Source organism: Lipotes vexillifer, unplaced genomic scaffold (assembly GCF_000442215.2).
Source record: "Lipotes vexillifer unplaced genomic scaffold, Lipotes_vexillifer_v1.1 scaffold914, whole genome shotgun sequence".
NCBI classification, from domain to species: domain Eukaryota; kingdom Metazoa; phylum Chordata; class Mammalia; order Artiodactyla; family Lipotidae; genus Lipotes; species Lipotes vexillifer.
The window spans coordinates 623780-645089 of NW_006780388.1; the positions used below are offsets into that span (position 1 = coordinate 623780).

At 46.0% G+C, this 21310-nt stretch overlaps 2 protein-coding genes across 4 annotated transcripts in view; both read right to left on the minus strand.

Annotated features, from left to right (window-relative positions):
- The window catches only part of DNAJA3 (DnaJ heat shock protein family (Hsp40) member A3), a 32578-nt gene extending 20914 nt beyond the window's left edge, over nucleotides 1–11664 (minus strand). Inside the window, exons 1-3 of one of the 3 annotated variants that reach the window (XM_007453471.1) lie at nucleotides 11434–11645; nucleotides 6628–6761; nucleotides 595–678 (exon numbers count right to left, since the gene is read on the minus strand). In XM_007453471.1, coding sequence (XP_007453533.1) covers nucleotides 595–678; nucleotides 6628–6761; nucleotides 11434–11644 — 429 coding nt within the window. In that variant the 5' untranslated portion in view covers nucleotide 11645. Of the gene's footprint in view, nucleotides 1–594; nucleotides 679–6627; nucleotides 6762–11433 lie in introns of all 3 variants that reach the window. The other 2 variants (XM_007453470.1, XM_007453472.1) reach the window with 2 other exon arrangements.
- Nucleotides 11665–20916: 9252 nt separating this feature from the next.
- LOC103068520 (40S ribosomal protein S19-like) overlaps nucleotides 20917–21310 on the minus strand; it is a 1453-nt gene continuing 1059 nt past the window's right edge. Inside the window, exon 3 of the mRNA XM_007453473.1 lies at nucleotides 20917–21282. Within this exon, the coding sequence (XP_007453535.1) occupies nucleotides 20917–21282 (366 nt within the window). The remainder of the gene's footprint in view (nucleotides 21283–21310) is intronic.

Consider the following 21310-nt stretch of genomic DNA (forward strand, 5'->3'; position numbering starts at 1 on the left):
GCGTCTGCGATAGTCTCGAATGGTCAGGGGATGCACACTTGCCCACGCACGCACACGCACACACACACACAGCAGACGTAGGATATCCTACATATCCTGAACCCCTTCAGCACGGCCGAAGTCCAGGAAGGAGGTCCGCTTTCACTTAACTCTGCAATGCTCAGTGGCTGTTTCATGTCCGCTTCGTCCCCCGATTACATTCTACATTCCTCTAGGGCAGTGGTGGTCTATTTTTACAACACCCACCATTCCCACCAGACAGTGATGCCCTAAGTTGGGGGTGGGAGGGGTCATCAAATAGGCGCAAAACTGTTTACTCTGACAAGGAGTTCCGAGACCCAGCTACAAGTCCGAGTGGAGGGAGCGCTGTTAACACAGATTATTGGATCCTGTTCTTTGTTGAGATTCCAAGTTAGATCTAATGTGAAAATTTTGGATCTGGGAATTTTTTTTTTTTCCTTCAACGAGGTGATCTCGTGGGGAACACAGCCTTCCCACTGGACCTTCTGACACAGCAGTTGCCCTGGGCAGCGAGCTCTGATGCACACACACAGCAGAATGACAGTGACTGCACACACCGGTGGGCTGCATTACCTCATAGGCCTCTGCCAGCTGGGAGAACTTCTCCTTGGCTTTGGGATCATCCTTATTCGTGTCTGGGTGATATTTCTTGGCGAGCTAAGGGAGGAAATGGTAAATTACTATGGACACAAGATGATTACTGAAACAGAACCCCAGATACCAGTTACACCTCACCTCCTTTGTAGCAGTTGTCTGAGACTTTACAACCAATAGCAATTCTTAAAACAAGGTTTAAGACTTTAAAATAAACCATCTCTAACTAGACTTATTGTGATGATCATTTCAGTGTATGCAAATGTTGAGTCATTATGTTGTACACCTGAAACTAACATGTCAATTATACCTCAAGAAAAACTAAAAGCAAAGCACAGCCAGAATTAAGAACACACACATTGTGTTCAGCTTTCAAATTTGATCAAAAGTTTATTACAAAATGACAAACTGAATTTTGGGAAAGAGAAATAAATAAATAAATAAAACCATCTCTTCAAATCTGAGGTGTGTACACATTTTTCAACCACAACAAATCTCTAACAAAAATAAAAACTAATTCTTTAGAAGTTGAGCACCTCTGTGAAAGATGCAAAAGAGTGTATTTGGTAGACTACCATCTATATAAAAAGAGAGAAAAATAACTGGATAGATAAATAGCTGTATCTGTTGTATAAATTAGGTTAGAACATACAATAAGCTGAAAACACTGACTGCTCCAGGAGGGATGTGGATGAACGGGAAGGAGGAAGACTTCTCACTGAACACTCCTTTGTACTTTCTGATTTCTGAACCAGGGGAATATATTACCTACTAAAAACATAGATTTAAATATTGAAAAACAAAACAAGATCTCCCTTGGCTGTCCAGAGCACACAGGCAAGCTGAGCAGCTCTAAAATGAAGGTTTCTTCCTGGCCATGCTTAGCAGTGCTGTGTGACACCTTTGTAGGTGTTCACTATGTTTGCTGCAGCTACCGATGCCTTCCAAGTCTGGGTCACCCTGATGGAGGGTGAGGAGGGCACAGAATCCTAAAGCTGAAAGCGACTCAGGAGACGTCTAGCTCCACCACTGCCGGCAACTGGCTGCTCACTCTGCTGCTGGACATGCTGGTCCTCACACCAGCACGTGGAAGGACGTCAGAGGCTGAGTGCTCAGCCAGAAGGGGGCTCTCAAGGCAGGGCAGTAGATCACGGTGGGCCACAAGGCTAGTTCCAGGCCAGGGCAAGATACGCTGATATACTCATGAGATCAGCACAAGGAAAAGAGAGGCCTTTTGCAGTCAGAAAGACCTGTGTTTTAGTCTTATGTATGACACTTATTGACTGTGTGGCCTCAGCTGCATGTCATAACCTTGCCAAGTCTTTTGCCATGAGGATTAAATGATGTAACACATGAAAAGCTTTTATCAATGTCTGACCCCAGTTATTGCTCCATAAAGCCTACTTTCTAAATTTCTGGTTTTAAATTACACAGCTAGGGCTTCCCTGGTGGCGCAGTGGTTGAGAGTCCGCCTGCCGATGCAGGGGACACGGGTTTGTGCCCCGGTCCGGGAAGATCCCACATGTCGCGGAGCGGCTGGGCCCGTGAGCCATGGCCGCTGAGCCTGCACATCCGGAGCCTGTGCTCTGCAGCGGGAGAGGCCACAACAGTGAGAGGCCCGCGTACCGCAAAAAAAAAAAAGAATGTAAATTACACAGCTTTACCTGATCTATTTACTTCCACACCTAAAAACTTGGATGGTTTCCTACTCTCTCTTAAATCTCTAGTACTTGCTAAGGGCCTCACATGCCCCCTTAAGTTGGCCCCAGGCTCCATCTCTCCAATCTTCTCCCACCCTTGTATCAGGTACCTTACCTTCCAGCTCAAGAGACTCACTATTCACTATCCCAAGACAGGATCTCTGCTTCCTATCCCCAGTCTTTCCTCATTCCCTAACAACCCAGTAAATAAAAAGATATCTCAATTTAAAAATGGGCAAAGGATCTAATACATACAGCAAATGGCCAAAAATCACATGAAAAGGTGCTTAACATCATTAGCCACCACGGAAAAGCAAATCAAAACCACAGTGAGATACCACTGCACACTCACTAGGGTGGCTTGAATCAAAAAGACAGATAACACGTGTTTGTGAGGATGTGGAGAAATTTGAACCTTCACACACTACTGGTGAAAATCTAAAACAGTGCAGCCTGCTTGAAATAGTCTGGCACCAGAAATAAACCCACACACCTATGGTCAATTAATCTATGACAAAGGAGGCAAGAATATACAATGGAGAAAAGACAGACTCTTCAATAAGTTGTGCTGGGAAAACTGGACAGCTACATGTAAAAGAATGAAATTAGAACATTCTTTAACACCATACACAAAAATAAACTCAAAATGGATTAAAGTCCTAAATGTAAGACCGAACACTGTAAAACTCCTAGAGGAAAACATAGGCAGAACACTCTTTGACATAAATCGCAGCAATATCATTTTGGAACCGTCTCCTAGAGTAATGGAAATAAAAACAAAAATCTACAAATGGGAAATAATTAAACTTAAAAGCTTTTGCACAGCAAAGGAAACTAAACAAAATGAAAAGACAACCTACAGAATGGGAGAAAATATTTGCAAACGATGCAACCGACAAGGGATGAATTTCCAAAACATACAAACAGCTCATACAGCTCAATATCAAAAAAACAAACAACCCAATCAAAAAATGGGCAAAAGAGGGCTTCCCTGGTGGCGCAGTGGTTGAGAGTCCACCTGCCTATGCAGGGGACACGGGTTCGTGCCCCGGTCTGGGAAGATCCCATATGCCGCGGAGCAGCTGTGCCCGTGAGCCATGGCCACTGAGCTTGCGCGTCCGGAGCCTGTGCTGCACAACGGGAGAGGCCACGGCAGTGAGAGGCCCACGTACCGCAAAAAAAAAAAATGGGCAAAAGATCCAAATAAACATTTCTCCAAAGAAGTCATACAGCTGGCCAACAGGCACATGAAAAAATGCTCAACATTGCTAATTATTAGAGAAATGAAAATCAAAACTACAATAAGGTTATCACCTCACACTGGTCAGAATAGCCATCATCAAAAAGTCTACAAGAAATAAATGCTAGAGAAGGTGTGGAGAAAAAGGAACTCTCCTACACAGCTGGTGGGAATGTAAATTGGTACAACCACTATGGACAACAGTATGGAGGTTTCTTAAAAAACTAAAAACTGAGTTACCGTATGATCCAGGGATCCCACTCCTGGGCATATATCCAGAGAAAACTATAATTCAAAAAGATACATAAACCCCAACGTCTACTGCAGCACTATTTACAATAGCCAGGACATGGAAGCAACCTAAATGTCCACTGACAGATGAATGGATAAAGGAGATATGGCATATATATACAATGGAATATTAGTCATAAAAAGAGAATGAAATAATGCCATTTGCAGCAACATGGATAGACTTAGAGATTATCATACTAGGCGAAGTTAAGTCAGACAGAGAAAGACAAATATCACATGATATCACCTATATGTGGAATCTAAAAAAAAAGATACAAATGAACTTATTTACAAAACAGAAATAGACTCTCAGACACAGAAAACAAACTCATGGTTACCAAAGGGGAAAGGGGAGAGGGAGGGATAAATTAGGAGTTTGGGATTAACATATACACACTACTGTATATAAAATAGATAACTAATAAGGACCTACTGTATAGCACAGGGAACTATACTCAATATTTTGTAATAACCTGTAAGGGAAAAGAATCTGAAAAAGAATATATATATTTATGTATAACTGAATCACTTTGCTGTACACCTGAAACTAACAACAGTGTAAATCAACTATATTTCAATAAAAGAAAAAAAAGAAATAGCCTGGCTGTTCCTCAAAATGTTAAACATGGCAATCGGAATTGCTATGAATTGACCCAGCAAGTCTGCTCCTAGGTATATGTATATACCCCAGAGAAATGAAAGTATAAGTCTACACAAAACTTACAGAGGAATGTTCATAGCAGCACTACTCATAATAACAAAAAGCTGGAAACAATCCAAATATCCATAAACTGATGAATAAATAAAACATAGTATATCCATGCAATGGAATATTATTTGACCACTAAAAGGAATGAAGTACTGCTGCATGTTACAACATGGTTGAACCTGGAAAACATTATTCTAAAGTAAAAGAAACCATGGGACTTCCATGGCAGTCCAGTGGTTAAGACTCCGCGCTTCCACTGCAGGAGGTGCAGGTTAGATCCCTGATCAGGGAACTAAGATCCCACATGCCACATGGCATGGCCAGAAAAATAAAAAATAAAGTAAAACAAACCAGTCACAAAAGTCCACATATCACATGATTTCATTTCTATGAAGTGTCCAGAATAGGTAAATCTATAGAGACAGAAAGTAGGTTAGCAATTTCAAAGGCAGAGGAGAATGGGGAATAAGGGCTTATGGCGTGGGGTTTCTTTTTGAGGTATGAAAATGTTTTAAAATTGAATATAGTGATGGTTATACAACTCTGTGAATATACTAAAAACCAGTGAACTGCACCCTTAAAAAAAAAAAAAAAAAGTAAAGAGGAGAGAGTAGCTATCCAAGCTATAAGGTCTGGTCTTGATCAGTATTTGGCTTTAAAAAAAGTTTTTTTTCTTTTTGGCCGCACTGCTCAACTTGCAGGATCTCAGTTCCCCAACCAGGGACTGAACCCAGGCCACGGCAGTGAAAGTGCCGAATCCTAACCACCAGACCACCAGGGAACTCCCAGTAATTTTTAAAATTTAAATTGTATTTAATTTATTAATTTTATTAAATTTTAATCTTCTTGAAGAGATGGGAACATATGTATATGTATAACAGATTCATTTTGTTATAAAGCAGAAACTAACACACCATTGTAAAGGAATTATACTCCATTAAAGATGTTAAAAAAAATTTTTTAATCTTCTTTATTCTGATACGGCTTTCCTATGCTTATGGTGTTAAAGTGCTCTTTCTTTCATCAAATGACATTAATAGATGGTACTTGATTATTTTTAACACCTATATTAGGCAAAATACAAAAGCTAGCATTCCTACATTGGCACCCTTGGTCTTTAATTTTTTTTTTTATTTTGAGTGTGTTCATCAGAGCAAAAGCCTGGAAAGCACAGGTCTAGATAACTCACATGCCACTTTACCAATCAGCCCAATACATTCCGGGATATGGACGATGGGTTAAAAAAATGAAATAATTCTAAACCCATACACTTTTATCTAAATGCAAAGAATGAGTACCTAAAACTTAGAGCAGCACACCTATTGATTCAGAAGATACAGAAGAGACTTAAATACAAAAACAGCCCTGGAAAAAGTTTTTTTTTTTTTTTTTTTTTTGGTACGCAGGCCCCTCACCGCCGCGGCCTCTCCCGTTGCGGAGCACAGGCTCCGGTCGCGCAGGCTCAGCGGCCATGGCTCACGTGCCCAGCCGCTCCGCGGCATGCGGGATCCCCCCGGAATGGGGCACGAACCCGCGTCCCCCGCATCAGCAGGCGGACCCCCAACCACTGCGCCACCAGGGAAACCCAAGATTTTTTTTTTTTTAAATCTCTGGTTCTGACTCTCCTTTTTTCTGCAGCATTAACCAGCGTGGCCTCACCCCCCGCCGCGGCCTCTCCCGTTGCGGAGCACAGGCTCCGGTCGCGCAGGCTCAGCGGCCATGGCTCACGTGCCCAGCCGCTCCGCGGCATGCGGGATCCCCCCGGAATGGGGCACGAACCCGCGTCCCCCGCATCAGCAGGCGGACCCCCAACCACTGCGCCACCAGGGAAACCCAAGATTTTTTTTTTTTTAAATCTCTGGTTCTGACTCTCCTTTTTTCTGCAGCATTAACCAGCGTGGCCTCACGCACTTGAGGAACATGGTCCAGCAGAGCCCATCTTTACCATCTCATTCCACACTCTCGGCTGCACACAACCGACAGGTACGGGCACACACACTGCACCCGTCAGGATCACACTACATCCACAGCGTCCCTTCTGCAGTCTCGTCTGTAAAATCTTCCATACAGACCTGGTAATAAGCTTTCTTGATCTCCTTCTGGCTGGCACTTCGGGGCACTCCTAATATCTGGTAATAATCCTCTTTGGCCAAAGGGGTGCTCGTGTGGAAGGAGGCAGTACAAAGAAAAGGGTAACTTTTTACTCCTAAAAAAGAAAAAAGGAAAGAAAATCACTCTGGGAATGTACTCAGCAAAAGGAAATTGTGAGCAAACAACCAGCCAGGCTACACCTGTGAAAGAGCAAAGAGGTCACAGCTTTAGGGCCTCTTCTCCTCCAAGCCCACCGGGGACCAAACTCACTGCACTTCAAAAACAGCTAAAGCCACTGTAAACCGAATCTACAAAAAACAGAGTGCTGAGTGGGGCTGATTCTGCTGGATTACACTAGGGCTGTAGCCTCATTATACCTCTAAAGGAACCACCCCCAGATGGGGGCTGCACCTGGGGATGACTGAAAAGGAACTAAGCTCTCCTGTTACACGTCTGGCCGAGCACCCACCATATGCCAAGTGTTCACATAGGCCTTGTCTCACTTAAAGCTTAACAACCCCCAGGTTCTTTCCCTCCACCATGCAACCCTGGATATCTGCTTATGGGATGGTTTTCAGAGTGTGGTCCCTGGACCAGCAGCATCATCAGCTTGCTGGAAATATAAATTCTCAGGCCCCACCCAAACCTGAATCCAAAACTCTGGAGGTGGGGTCCAGCAAGCTGTGTCTAACAAGCCCTCCAGCTGATGATTCTGTGGCACACTCAATTTGAGAACCCCTGTGCTAAATAAATGGTTCTTGGTCTTTAGAGTCACAGATCTCTTTGAAAGCATCCAATAAAAGCACTGACCCCTCCCCTAAAAACAATACATATATCTAGACACACAAGGTTAAACGGCCCTGTGCCAGAACCTCTGTTTACCCCAGAGCAGACAACCCAAAAGGGATCAAAGCACATGGTAGCCCCACCTCCATGCCCTGCCCTCCTTTCAGGCCTCCTGCCTCAGAAGCTGGGAGGAAAGGCTGACAGACACATCTACTCAACTGCCCTCTGTATGGAGCAGCGAGCCAACTGGACTGTGAAGGGGGGAGGGCTGCTCTACAACCTGCCTCCTAACCCCCAACCATCCTGTGACAACTGAAGATGGGGAGGGCAGGGCTGGGAGCAGAAGGGGCCAAGTTATTGCAAAAGAGAGGGCAGGGCCACAAAAGAGAATGAGGATCATGAGGCAGCTCCAGGTTTTTAAGTCAAAGGTTCCTCTGCCAAGGAGAAGCTTCTAGATTCACCACTCATTCATTCAGCAAACAAGCCTGCCAGGCACTGGGCTCCTCACAGGGGGACACAGCACGATCTTAATACTGTACTAGGCAATGAGGATACAAGTCTAAGCCAGTGCCCTCAAGGAGCTTACCGCCCAGCAGGGGTGTGTGGGAGGCAGTGTGTGAAGTGATATTAGCACACAGGGACACAGGGTGAGAATACACAAAAGGGTCACCTAGCCAGTCTCTCAGCCTCCACACTGTTGACAAAGGGATCAGGTTCCTCGTGGGAGGGGGAGGGGGGGGGCTGTCATGGTCTGAATTGGGTCCTCCCTCCCAAATTCACATGTTGAAGTCCTAACCCCCAGCACTGCAGAACATGACTGCATTTGGAGGTGGGGGTCTTTAAAGACAACCCTACCAAAACATTGATCTTGGAATTTTATAGCCTCCCGAACTGTGAAAAAATAATTTTCTATTTTTTTAAGCCACTTAGTCTGTGGTACTTAGTTATGGCAGCCCTATGTTATCTATTTATAGCCTAACATACCTATGTATTTATTGTAGGATGTGTTAGCAGCATCCCTGGCCAACTAGTTATCAGTAGCACCCCCCAACCCCAAACTGGTAATTAAAACTGCAGATGTTGCCAGATGTCTCCTGGAGGGTAAAATCATCCCCAGTTGAGAACCAGTAAACCCAATCTCAGAAATTCAAGGTCTTCTAAGGCACCTGCTGTTAAGCTGCAGAAATTAGCTCAGCTAAGGAGGGCTGGAATCCATCCAGATTTATGCCTGTAGTCCTGGCACTGTTTGCAATAGCATCCCCTTTTGCTTTCAAAAGTGCTCCATTCAGCAACTACATCATATGATCACCTTTGGTTTGGAGAGAGAAAGTCCTTGTGTAACTGCAGGTACTATGATATAACTAGAGATGAGAGAGAGAGAGAGAGAGAGAGAGAGAGAGAGAGAGAGAGAGAGAGAGAGTGTGTGTGTGTGTGGTGGTGGTGGTGGTGGTGGTGGTGGTGGTAGAGGGGTGGTTACAGATGTTGATGAGGATGATAATTAATAGGGCCTAGGAATAAACAGAAGGCCCTTTGAGTATGCTAAAGCATCTGGATTTTATCCTGAGGGCAACAGGGAGCCAGTGCAAGCATTAAACAGAGGACTGATCAGATTTGCATGAGAAAGAGCTTTCCAACAACAACAACAACAAGGATTGGGAGACAACTTAAAATTCAAGTATGCACAAAAGACAACCCAGGGTGTGGAGCATATCCAGGAAGGGGACAAGAAAAAGGATAATCAGGAGAATAAGTAGGAATGGTCAGAACAAACGATAAAATCAGAAGCAGAAAGTAAATCCGTATTTTCAGTATCCTCCATACTTGTTTTCTGTTGCTGCACCCTAGATTTCCTGGAATATGAAAAGTAGACAGTGTGGGAGAGGCAGAGACCACTGTCATCTTTACCTGGTCAGATTTGAGAAAAACAGCAGAGCTAATTTCTCAGTGCTCCCATACTCAACACCCGCTTCACTCCAGGACTGAGGGGTTACCTTGACCTATCCTGCCTGTTTCCCCCACCCCTTCCAATCCAGAAGGCAGAGGCTGGTAGTGGCAAAGGTTCTGGAAGCTGCAGCTTCTACATCATGAGAAGAGAACTCAGGCTTGGGTTAGAAGGGGAGACAGTAATGTGCACAACTGCATATAAAGACAAGTACATTTAACTAGCACAAGTTTGATGACTTGACATTATCCCAAAGGCATCAATGATTAGTAATGATTAGAAAAAGTTCATTTAATAGACACATTTTCCCCCGAGATATGACCAATAAATGTCTTGCCCATTTTAGAACAACCCAGAACAGGATTAGCCTCCAAGTCATTCCAAGAATGGCCAACCTTCCACTCTGGGAGAAGGTGTGAAATAACTACCTTCCATTCTGGGAGAAAAAGTCAGATTTAAAGTGTTGTTTTTAGGGACCTCCCTGGTGGCGCAGTGGTTAAGAATCCGCCTGCCAATGCTGGGGACACGGGTTCAATCCCTGGTCCAGAAAGATCCCACATGCCGCAGAGCAACTAAGCCCGTGCACCACAACTACTGAGCCTGCGCTCTAGAGCCCACGAGCCACAACTACTGAGCCCGCATGACACAACTACTGAAGCCCATGAGCCTAAAGCCCGTGCTCCACAACAAGAGAAGCCACTGCAATGAGAAGGCTGCGCACCATAACGAAGAGTAACCCCCGCTCTCTGCAACTAGAGAAAGCCTGCGCACAGCAACGAAGACCCAATGCAGCCAAAAATAAATAAATAAATAAATATTTTAAATAAAGTGTTGTTTTTACATCATCTAAGTGTACTGCTGGATTTGAGATGAGATCACACACCAACGTTTGGGAGCTGAGATGATGACCTTAGATATGGTAACAGTGCACCTTGAAGGATGCCACCTCTCACAGGTGTTCAACACCTTTACAAAACATGCCCATTGTGGGCACTGGGCTCACTTGGGGAAAAGGGCAGCTGACTGCAGTTCCTTAGTAATCACCCCATGCCAGGCTCAGTACTTAGTGCTTGTCTGTCTCTCACACATACACATACACAATTATCAAAAAATGTTCCCAAACCTGGACAAATGTGATATGAACTAATTTAGCTTAATAGGTATCTAAGGAATTAGTAATTGAGCACAAAGATGTAGTCAAATTCTATTCACAACAACCTTGACATTAGAAAACGTTGGCAAAACCTAAAAACGACCACTTTTGCTCATACTGAGAAATACAGCATGACATCGATCCAAATAATCCTGAGGAAACTTGGGCAGACTACTGCTCCGTCCATCCATGAGCAAATATAGGTGGCAGGAACAGAATTTAAAAATGAGACCATTCTGGGGCTTCCCTGGTGGCGCAGTGGTTGAGAGTCCGCCTGCCGATGCAGGGGACACGGGTTCGTGCCCCGGTCCGGGAAGATCCTACATGCCGCGGAGCGGCTGGGCCCGTGAGCCATGGCCGAGCCTGCGCGTCCGGAGCCTGTGCTCCGCAACGGGAGAGGCCACAACAGTGAGAGGCCCGCCTACCGCAAAAAACAAAAACAAAATAAAATGGGGATGATGAGCCCCACCTTGCAGGGTTGTTGTTACCATCAAGTAAGAAGAAGCACAAAGTGCCCAGCTAGCCCATGAGCAGGTACTCACCGAATGGCAGTTGCCTCTTCCCTTCCATTACAGGCTAGGAGGTAGAGGGAAGGGAAAGGAATTGGGCAGGAGAGCAGCGGCAGGCCGGAAAGAGGCCTCCAGAAATGTTTACAGAGAGATGAAGGTTCACGGCTGCGGGGCGTTTCATCCCCGCCGCCGGAGGCTCCACGCAGCTCTCCCTCGTTTACCACCTCTGAGTAGCCATTTGGATCTCTCTGCCTCCTGCTGGCCCATCTCCCCCAAGCGATTCTGCATGTAGATCAGAAGACACGCTCCACCCCGCTACCGCCGTAGTCGGAGCGAAGCGAGTCACTCCTTTCCAAGCCTTGGAGCCCCTCACTCGGGCGCTGGAGCCTGCACTCACCTGTGAGGCTGACACCAGGTCTCAATGTCAGCAGTGCCCCGGGACCGCGAGCTCCCAGGGAAGGCGCAAAGGCTGGGACGCTCAGACTGCGGCCCAGCGACGCCCCCACCACGCCCGCCATGGGCGGCCGAGCCCCCCTTCCCGCTGCAGCCGGCAGCCGCGGAGTCCCCACAGCCACCAGCAACCAGCGTGTAGAACGCCGCGCCGCCATCTTGGCCCGGGGACACTGCGCCTGCGCCACCCGGCTCAAGGCGGCCTCACGCGGACTACGCACGCGCGCAGAGCCGGCACTTCTGGGGGCGGGGCCCTCTGCGTTCACTCGCGGGGGGAGTGAGGGAGACACACGCACACACCCGGGCGCACGCGCGCGTTGCGCGTGCGCGTCCGCACCCAATGCGCTTTCTTCGTAGCCGACGCCGAAATGATGTTTGCTCTAAAAACTGCTAATAGGTAACTTGCCTTGAAGAGCCTAGTCATTCTGTGCTGGACGATCAATACTGTACCTTATCTGTATAAGGGCGTGGTTGAGTGCAGCCGAATGTAACTGGTCTAAGGAGCCCGGCAAGGGGCGGGACTACAAACCCCGGCGTGCAATGCGGCAGTCAGTAACGCAGATCTCAGCATGCAGCGTGCGGCTTCCTTCCTCCCGACCCAGAGTCTTAGGTGTCCTTGCTTGAGGCTTACTCACCCGGCGTCGGCGCAAGCGGCTGCGGTCTCTGCCCTACTCCCAGATCCAGGCCTCAAGCTCACTCTCCCTCTGGCTGATTCCCCACGAAAAGAACTTTGATCGCTCAGCTCTCTCCTAAGTGTATTTGTCTTTTCCAAACCTGTAGTGAACTTGCCGATCGCTGAATGTGAGCCGAGCTACCCGAAAACGAATTTAATAAACGTTTTGGGCACCTATTCGGTGTCCCGCGCGTTCTAGAATGTCGAGGATGCAATGATGAATGACATACCATCCCTTCTTTGGAGGAGCTCACGATGAGTCGAGAGACAGGCTCCTTGGCAACTAGGATAATGTGATCAGTGCTATCGTAGGTATAAACAGTGTAACAGGCACACAGGTGAGGAGTTTCTCAAATAGGCTCGGGGGCATTGGGGTGTCAGGGAAGGCATCTGAGAGGTAACATTCGAGTTGGACTTTGGTGAAAAGTGTGTCAGGTAGCGGTGGAGGGGAAGAGTATTTTAAGCAGCAAGAACTTCAAAAGCAGATGTGAAAGTGCTTGCCCTGTACGCTCTAAACTTGGGGTGTGTGACTGGAGATGAGGCTGGAAAGATAAACCTGGCCTGGTAAGTCCTGTAGAGGGGTTTCTGCTTTCACACTGCCACCGCCACCACCCCTAACAATAGAAAGGTAACCTGAGGGCTCATGGATGAATTTAAGATGGTCTGTGCTCCTTGCCCCTTCCCCCATTATACATGAAATTTTTGTGTATGTGGATATAAATCTGGGGAAATATCCATAGCTTTCATCAATCAAATTCTCCACAGGCTCTGAAATTGAAAGAAGGTTAAAAACCACTGGTCCAGTGAAGAAGAGTTATGAGGCTGTTGTAAACTGCAAGAAATAGTTGAGAGTTTGCGCTAGGAAATGTAGAGGACTGAGGTGAGCAAGGGATGTTCTAGAGAAACAGGAAAAGGCTGTCCATGGGATGGGAAGTGGGGAAAAGAGTTTGTTTAATATTTAAATGTTTCCAGCATAGTGCTTAAGCTTATGGGCTGTGGAGTCAGACTGCCTGGGACTGAATCCCAGCTATGCTGTGTGTCCTTGGACAACTTACTTTACCTCTCTGTGCCTCAGTTTCCTCTTGTTTTTTTTGGCTGCGCCACGCAGCACACAAAATCTTAGTTTCCTGACCAGGTATTGAACCTGTGCCCACTGCAGTGGAAATGTGGAGTCTTAACCATTGGACCAGACTGCCAGGGAAGTCCCTCAGTTCCCTTTCTCTAAAATGGGAGCATAATAGTAACTACCTCAAAGGATCATCTGAGGACAAAGTGAAATAATCCATGTAAAGCCTTCATACTGTACTTGGCACATAGTAAGTGCTCAATATATGTCAGTCCTATGTGCCAGGCTCTATGCTAAGCCCTGGAACACCAAGGAGAACACAGACAGTTACTTGCCCAAAGGGATCCCAAAACCTAAGGGGAGGGGGGAGGGTGCTGGATGAGAAGTACAGCTTTCAGGAATAAAAGCTGAGAACAAGAGCCAAAGGGATTTTCATTTACCACCTCAGAGTGAGGAACCAGAGGAGGGCTCACTAATATGAAAACTTTGTCAGCTTTGTAACTTCCTCACTTTTTTGTATTTTAGTACCAGCCCCTCCCCCCATCTACTTCCCCACAGTGATTAACAGTGAAGATCCTCCACACCGAAAGTGGGTGTGTGTTCTTGTTTTGGGGGATAGCAGGAAGGCTGATTGTTGGGGAGGCCATAGGGAATGGAGTGGGTGAGGATGACTACTAAAGGAGGGGGAAAAGGCCCTGGAGAGAACACGGAAGCCTCTGGCAAGACTCCCTGGTGAGAGCAGCCTAGGGCTATGCCTGCTTTCTCTCACTGCTAGTCACCACAGAAAAACAAGAGATGATACAGTTACTAAACGAGTAGATTACAAAGCTTGGGAAATCTCCACAGCAGTGGTCCTTGGTCTGTGCTTCCTGAATCATCTTGAGTCGATGGTTGTTTGGAGACAACGAATATGCTTTTTTTATGTTCTCCAAACAGTAGTCATGCCAAGCTAAAAATCCCAGGAAAGAAGCAGTTTTGGGGGAAAAAGATAATGAGTTATTATTATTTGGACTGGACACCCCTGAGATATCGATGGGACCGATTTCAGGCAATTGGTGGCTATGGAGAGATTGGAAAACTTTGGCTGTGCTAAGAACAGTCTCCAGCTCACAAAGAACTTTCTCATGTTTTCTATCTTGATACAATCACAACCCTGTGGGTTAGCAGAGCAGAGGCTATTCCCATTTTTACAAATGGACCCCTCACCCTCACCACAAAATAACACCAAAATAAGCTCTGAAAAGTGAAAAGACTTGTCCAAGTTCACACAGCTGGTGAGTGGGTGAACTAAGATCTTTTAACAGCAAAACTAGAGCCCTTCTCTTTAAACCGTGAGGCTTGGTAAATTGTGATCAGTAGATCCCAGTCATATAACCCTGGATAGTTTACAAAGCACTTCCTCATGCAGAATTTCATTTGCTTTTTACAACAAAAGGAGAGGGGCAGGGCAAGTATTTATTACCACCCTCACCTACAGATGACTTCACTGTCACCCAAGGACTTCAGCTGTGACGGAACACAAATGCATACATCCCAGGCTGTGGCTAAAAACTGGGATGAGCACACAGGCGACACCTACCCACACTTTCAGGCAAAATATGTCCTGGGTCTCCTTCCCCACTTCCTCCCTCCCCCCCCCCCCCCGACCCGCCCCCTTCTCTGGTCTAAAGCCAAAAACTTCAGCTTTAAGGAGAAACAAATGTTTTGCAAAAGGCAGACAAGTTTCGCAAGCATCTTCCTGTCTGCACTTCTCATTTTACTATTCTACTGCGCCCTTTCTGGCTCTCCTGAGGTGGGGAGATCTGGGAGCATTAACAGGGAATTTAAGTGTGGTCCTCCAGCGTGCTGGGCTGAAGGCAAAGGGAGACTAGAAGGTCTACCCTGTGATTTCCAGTGGACATTGGGCTTCTGAGGTACTATGGGACTGCCCAAGTCCACGGCTACATGATGGGACCGCTGCTCCTTCTCCATATGAGTGAGGAGCCCTTCCCAGGAGGGCAGAAGGGTCTAAGCCTTCAGAGGCAATACAAGCAAGGTCACAATTTCTTTAGTTGTGGCATTTCCTTTCCTCCCCAAGAGAGTATGGGACAATTCCGAGGGAGTGTGGAATGTGGGACCCAGATGTTCCCAGGCATGACCTCTGCAGTGGGTGCAGTTCCCTGCAGTAGAAGATGAACTATATCCTTGCCTGGCTCACCCAACAGGACTTTCATGCTAATGATTTCCTAAAAGGCCCTTTAAAAAAACCACAGGTGGTTTCAGCTCCCAGCTAAATACTCTTCTGCCCAAGCTAGGCTTAAACTTAAGCAATGTTTCACAAACCTGAGAAATTAAAGGAACTCCTAAAGAAAAAAAAGAACCACAGATGCTGAGAATAAAGCTGTGGATCTCCTGGTGATCAGTAGACTCCAAAGTGAAAACCATCACCTTAGTAAAAAGTCTTTTCTATGGAAATGTCCTTTAGTTGTGAATTATCACCACAAAAATTAAATTTTGTGTTTCTGTTAAAATATTTTGGGGACTTCCCTGGCAGTCCAGTAGTTAAGACCCCATGCTTCCATTGCAGGGGGCACAGGTTAGATCCCTGGTTGGGGGAACTAAGATCCTGCATGCCATGCGGCACTGCCAAAAATATATATATAAATAGTTTGCAAGTTATTGTAAAAAAAAAGCAGAACAAATCACTAGATGTAGTAAAACTTCAGAGCCCCAAGACTACATGGGTACACCTCTGTAAACAACAAAATAATAATACAAGGTGCACTGTCATGTTTTTCTCCATTTTTGAAATGTATTTTGTTGCTTAATTGTTCATTTCCTGTGCTGAAATAATTACATGTGCCTTTGTGTATGTTAATAAACAACCATTTCAGGGGCAGATAACTAGATCTAAATAATTTGTCATTGGCACTGAAGCTGGCCTCATGCCTCCCTCTCTTGCAAAAATTCTAATTTATGGAAACAACTGACTTTACAGAAGATTAAGGGAACACCATGTCAGAAAATTACTCTCTTTGGAATCACAGCTGAAAATAAAGATGAATCCTAAGGCTCTTTAATGCTTTTGTGTGTTTTTTTTTTGCTTTCTTCTTGCTCGTACCTTTTCTTTCTGCTGATGTCTCTTCCTTTGGTTACACGAAGTGTTTTGAGTTTTCTAGAATGAGGACCTCACTACAATGGACTCCCAAATTCTTGTTCATTATTAATTACTCTTGGAAATAGGACCTGTGAAATTGAAATCATCCTGCCAGGCACCAAGCTAACCAGACATCCGCCCTATTGAAATCTGATCCACGTTTTGATAGGCTGCCTTTTAAGGTAGAGAGGTGTCTTCCTGTGTCCTTATAGACAGACAGTGAACTGGGGTTTCTAGGAGTGCAAAGAGACAAAGCTGTCAATTCATAGGCTTGAGGGGCTGGAAGGAATCTTGGAGGCTGTCAGTTCAACTTTGCAATCCATGAAGTAATTTATTCTGCTCAAGTCTGCAGCAGCCTTAGAGCTCTGAACTCTACTAAAATTATTCTCCAGTGATCACTCAGCCAGAATGGACCTGGGAACACGTGAGATGGTCATTCTCTGGGCCTTGATGATGTCCCTCTGGCCCTTCCATCTCCCCTGCTGTGGAGCTCAGGTTCATCACTACGGCAATGGAAAAGTTGACATTCTTCTACTCTGCTTCCACCAGCCCCCAGTTTGTGGCAATAGTCACATGACTCAGCACAGCCAGGGGCATGGCCTCTTTCTCTCCTGGGAGAGAAGGTCGAGGGATCACAAACCCAGGTGCCAGGGCCAGACAGGTAAAGCACAAGAGTGGAGTGGCTGTGCATAAGACCACAGGGGCTGGGACTTCCCTGGTGGCATAGTGGTTAAGAATCCACCTGCCAATGCGGGGGACACAGGTTTGAGTCCTGGTTCAGGAAGATCCCACATGCCACGGAGCAACTAAGCCTGTGCTCTAGGGCCCACGAGCCACAACTACTGAAGCCCTAGAGCCTGTGCTCCGCAACTAGAGAAGCCACAACAGTGAGAACCCCGCGCACCCCAATCGAGAGTAGCCCCAGCTTGCTGCAACTAGAGAAAACCCGCGGGCAGCAATGAAGATCCAGCACAGCCAAAAGTAATCAACTAAAGATCCCACATGCCAAATGGAGACCTTGCATGCGGCAATGAAGATCCCATGTGCCTCAACTAAGACCCTACGCAGCCAAATAAATAAATAAATATTTTTAAAAACCAACAGTAGTAGTTAAAAAAAAAAAAAAAGACCACAGGGTCTGGTGGGACTGTGGTGAGTGAGGAAAACATGTTTTAAAAGTGGCAGTTGCTGTCAGCTCCAGCGCATTTTAGCCACGTAGGCATGTGGACCTAGTGTTGCCAGATCTTTCAGTTTTTCAAGAGATCTGAAATCCAAACTTTTTTATTTATTTATTTTTTTTACGGGCCCAGCCGCTCTGTGGCATGTGGGATCTTCCCGGACTGGGGCACGAACCCGTGTCCCCTGCATCAGCAGGCAGACTCTCAACCACTGTGCCACCAGGGAAGCCCCAAACTTTTTTGAAGCTTCCCAATTTTTAAAACACCATGTGAACCACTAAAACATATCTGTAGACCAGATTTAGCCCATGGCATATCCATTTGTTACCTCTGGGGGTTAAAGGCTTTCTCGCTTTCTGACTGTGCCCATTTAGGCCCATCTGACATAATGGTACATTAAAAAAAACAAGTAATTCAGGGATAACAATGAAGTGACATCAAGCAAATATGGGAGGTTTACAATGAACTTTTGCAGTAGGTGTATAGTTGATTTATATTTTTTTAATTGTGGGAAAATGCACATAATAAAATTTAACATCTTAACTATCTTAAGGGCACAGTTCAGTGGTATTAAATATATGTATAATTTTGTGCAACCATCACCACCATCCAACCCCAAACTCTTTTCATCCTGTAAGACTGAAACTCTATACCCATTAAACTCCCCACTTCCTCCTCCCCCAACCCCTGGCAACCACCATTCTACTACTTTCTTTTTCTTTTTTTTTTTTTTTGCGGTATGCGGGCCTCTCACTGTTGTGGCCTCTCCCGTTGCGGAGCACAGGCTCCGGACGCGCAGGCTCGGCGGCCATGGCTCACGGGCCCAGGTGCTCCGCGGTATGTGGGATCTTCCCGGACCGGGGCACGAACCCGTGTTCCCTGCATCGGCAGGCGGACTCTCAACCACTGCGCCACCGGGGAAGCCCGATTCTACTTTCTATCTCTATGATTTTGAGTACTATAAGTACCACATAAATGGAATCGTACAGTATTTATCTTTTTGTTCTCAAGGTTCATCTATGCCTGATGAAATCTGCATCTTGCAGATTTTCTTTCCTTTTTTTTTTTGGCTGTGCCATGAGGCTTGTGGGATTTTAGTTCCCCAACCAGGGATCGAACCCCGGCCCTCAGCAGGGAAAGTGAAGAGTCCCAGCCACTGGACTGCCACAGAATTCCTGATTGTCTGTCTTTTTTTATCTTATTTATTTATTTTTGGCTGCGTTGGGTCTTCATTGCTGCACACGGGCTTTCTCTAGCTGCGGGGAGTGGGGGTTACTCTTTGTTGCGGTGCATGGGCTTCTCATTGCGGTGGCTTCTCCTGTTGCAGAGCACAGGCTCTAGGCGCGAGGGCTTCAGTAGTTGTGGCACTTGGACTCAGTAGTTGTGGCTTATGGGCTCTAGAGTGCAGGGTCAGTAGTTGTGGTGCATGGGCTTAGTTGTTTTGAGGCATGTGGGATATTCCCAGACCAGGGCTCAAACCTGTGTCCCCTGCATTGGCAGGAGGATTCTTAACGATTGTGCCACCAGGGAAGCCCCCCAATTGTCTTTCTTTTTAAAAGCTAATTACTTTAAACAATATTCCAATGAATGTATATACCACATTTTGATTATCCACTCATTCATCAATGTACATTTGGATTCTTCCATGTTTTAGTTATTGTGAATAATGCTGCTATGAACATAGGCGTGCAAATATTTCTTTGTGACTCTGTTTTCAATTCTTTTGGGTATGTACCCAAAAGTGAAATTCTTGGATCATGTGGCAGTTTTATTTTAAGTTTTTAAGGAACTGTCATAAAGTTTTCCACAGTGTCTATACCATTTTACATTCCCACCAAGCATGTACAAGGGTTCCAATTACTCTAAATCCTCTTCAAGGCTTCTTACTTTCTGTTTTTCTGGGTTTTGTTTTTCGTTTTGTTTTGTTTTTGATAGTAGCTATCCTGCTGGGTGTGAAGTGTTAACTTATTGTAGTCTTGATTTGCACTTCTCTGATGAGTACTGATGTTGAACATCTTTTCATGTGCTAATTGGCCATGTGTATATCTTCTTTGGAGCAATATCTATCAAGTCCTTTGCTCATTTTTAGGTAGGTTAGGGCTTCCCAGGTGGCGCAGTGGTTGAGAGTCCGCCTGCCGATGCGGGGGATGCGGGTCGGTGCGGGGGATGAGGGTTCGTGCCCGGGTCTGGGAAGATGCCGCGGAGCGGCATCTGGGTCTGGGCCTGTGAGCCGTGGCCTCTGAGCCTGCGCATCAGGAGCCTGTGCTCTGCAACGGCAGAGGCCACAGCAGTGAGAGGCCTGCGTACCGGAAAAAAAAAAATAAATAAATAAATAAATAAAATTAGGGAGGTTTTTTCTTTAAAACTTTTAAAAAATATTAATTTATTTTCCTTATTTTTTGGGCTGTGTCCGGTGTTAGTTGCAGCACATGGGATCTTTGTTGAGATTATGGCACGTGGTCTCTGCTGTGCTCAGACTTCTCTCTAGTTGTGGTATGCGGGGTTTTCTCCTCTAGTTGTGGCGGGATGGCTCCAGGGCACGTGGGCCCTGTAGTTTGCCACACGCAAGCTCTCTTGTTGAGGCGCATGAGCTCAATAGTTGTGGCACGCAGGCTTAGTTGCCCTGCGGCATGTGGGATCTTAGTTCCCCAGTCAGGGATCAAACCCTTGTCCCCTGAATTGGAAGGCAGATTCTTTACCACTGGACCACCAGGGAGGTCCCTAGGTAGGTTTTTTGTTGTTAAGTTTTAGGAGTTCTTTATATATTCTGGATATTAATCCCTTATCAGATCTATGATTTGCAGATATTTTCTCCCACCCTGTGGGTTGCCTTTCACTCTGCTAACAGTATCTCTCTCTTTTTTAAAAAATAAATTTATTTATTTATTTATTTATTTTTGGCTGTGTTGGGTCTTCATTGCTGTGCGCAGGCTTTCTCTAGTTGCGGGGAGCAGAAGATACTCTTCATTGTGGTGTGCGGGCTTCTCATCGCAATGGCTTCTCTTGTTGTAGAGCACAGGCTCTAGGCGTGCGGGCATCAGTAGTTGTGGCTCACGGGCTCTAGAGCACAGGCTCAGTAGTTGTGGAGCACGGGCTTAGTGCTCCGCGGCATGCGGGATCTTCCCGGACCAGGGCTCAAACCCATGTCCCTTGCATTGGCAGGCGGATTCTTAACCACTGTACCACCAGGGAAGCCCCTGGCAGTGTCTTTTGATGCACAAATTAAAAAAATTCTTATGAAGTCCAATTTGTCTATTTTTTCTTTTTTGCCTGTACCTTTGGTGTCATATCCAAAAATTCATTGCCAAATCCAATGTTGTGAAGCTTTTTCTTTTTTCTTACAAAGGAGGCAATTTATTAACCCAGCATCATTTGTTCTAATGCTTCTTGTTGGCAGCTGCCACCTGTCCAACTATTCCGTCCAGATATCTCTGTCCGTGAGGTGTTAGTTTGAAGCCCCCATCTTGGTCCTTTCCCACCATTTTCAGCCCCTCCAGGGCTTGGAGGACCCGACGGGCCACGCTCTTGGAGCCGCTGCTGAGGTGGCTGGGCATGACACCGTGTCTCTGACACCCCTCATAGATCTTGGTCATGGAGCCAACCCCAGCGCCGCCCTGGAGGTGCAGGTGCCTCACTGCGGAAGCAGCTTGTGTGTAGAACCAGTTCTCATCATAGGGAGCGAGCTCTCTATGCTTGGCCAGCTTGACAGTGTCCACCCATTCAGGGACTTTCAGCTTCCCGGACTTTTTTTTTTTTTTTTTTTTTCGTTTC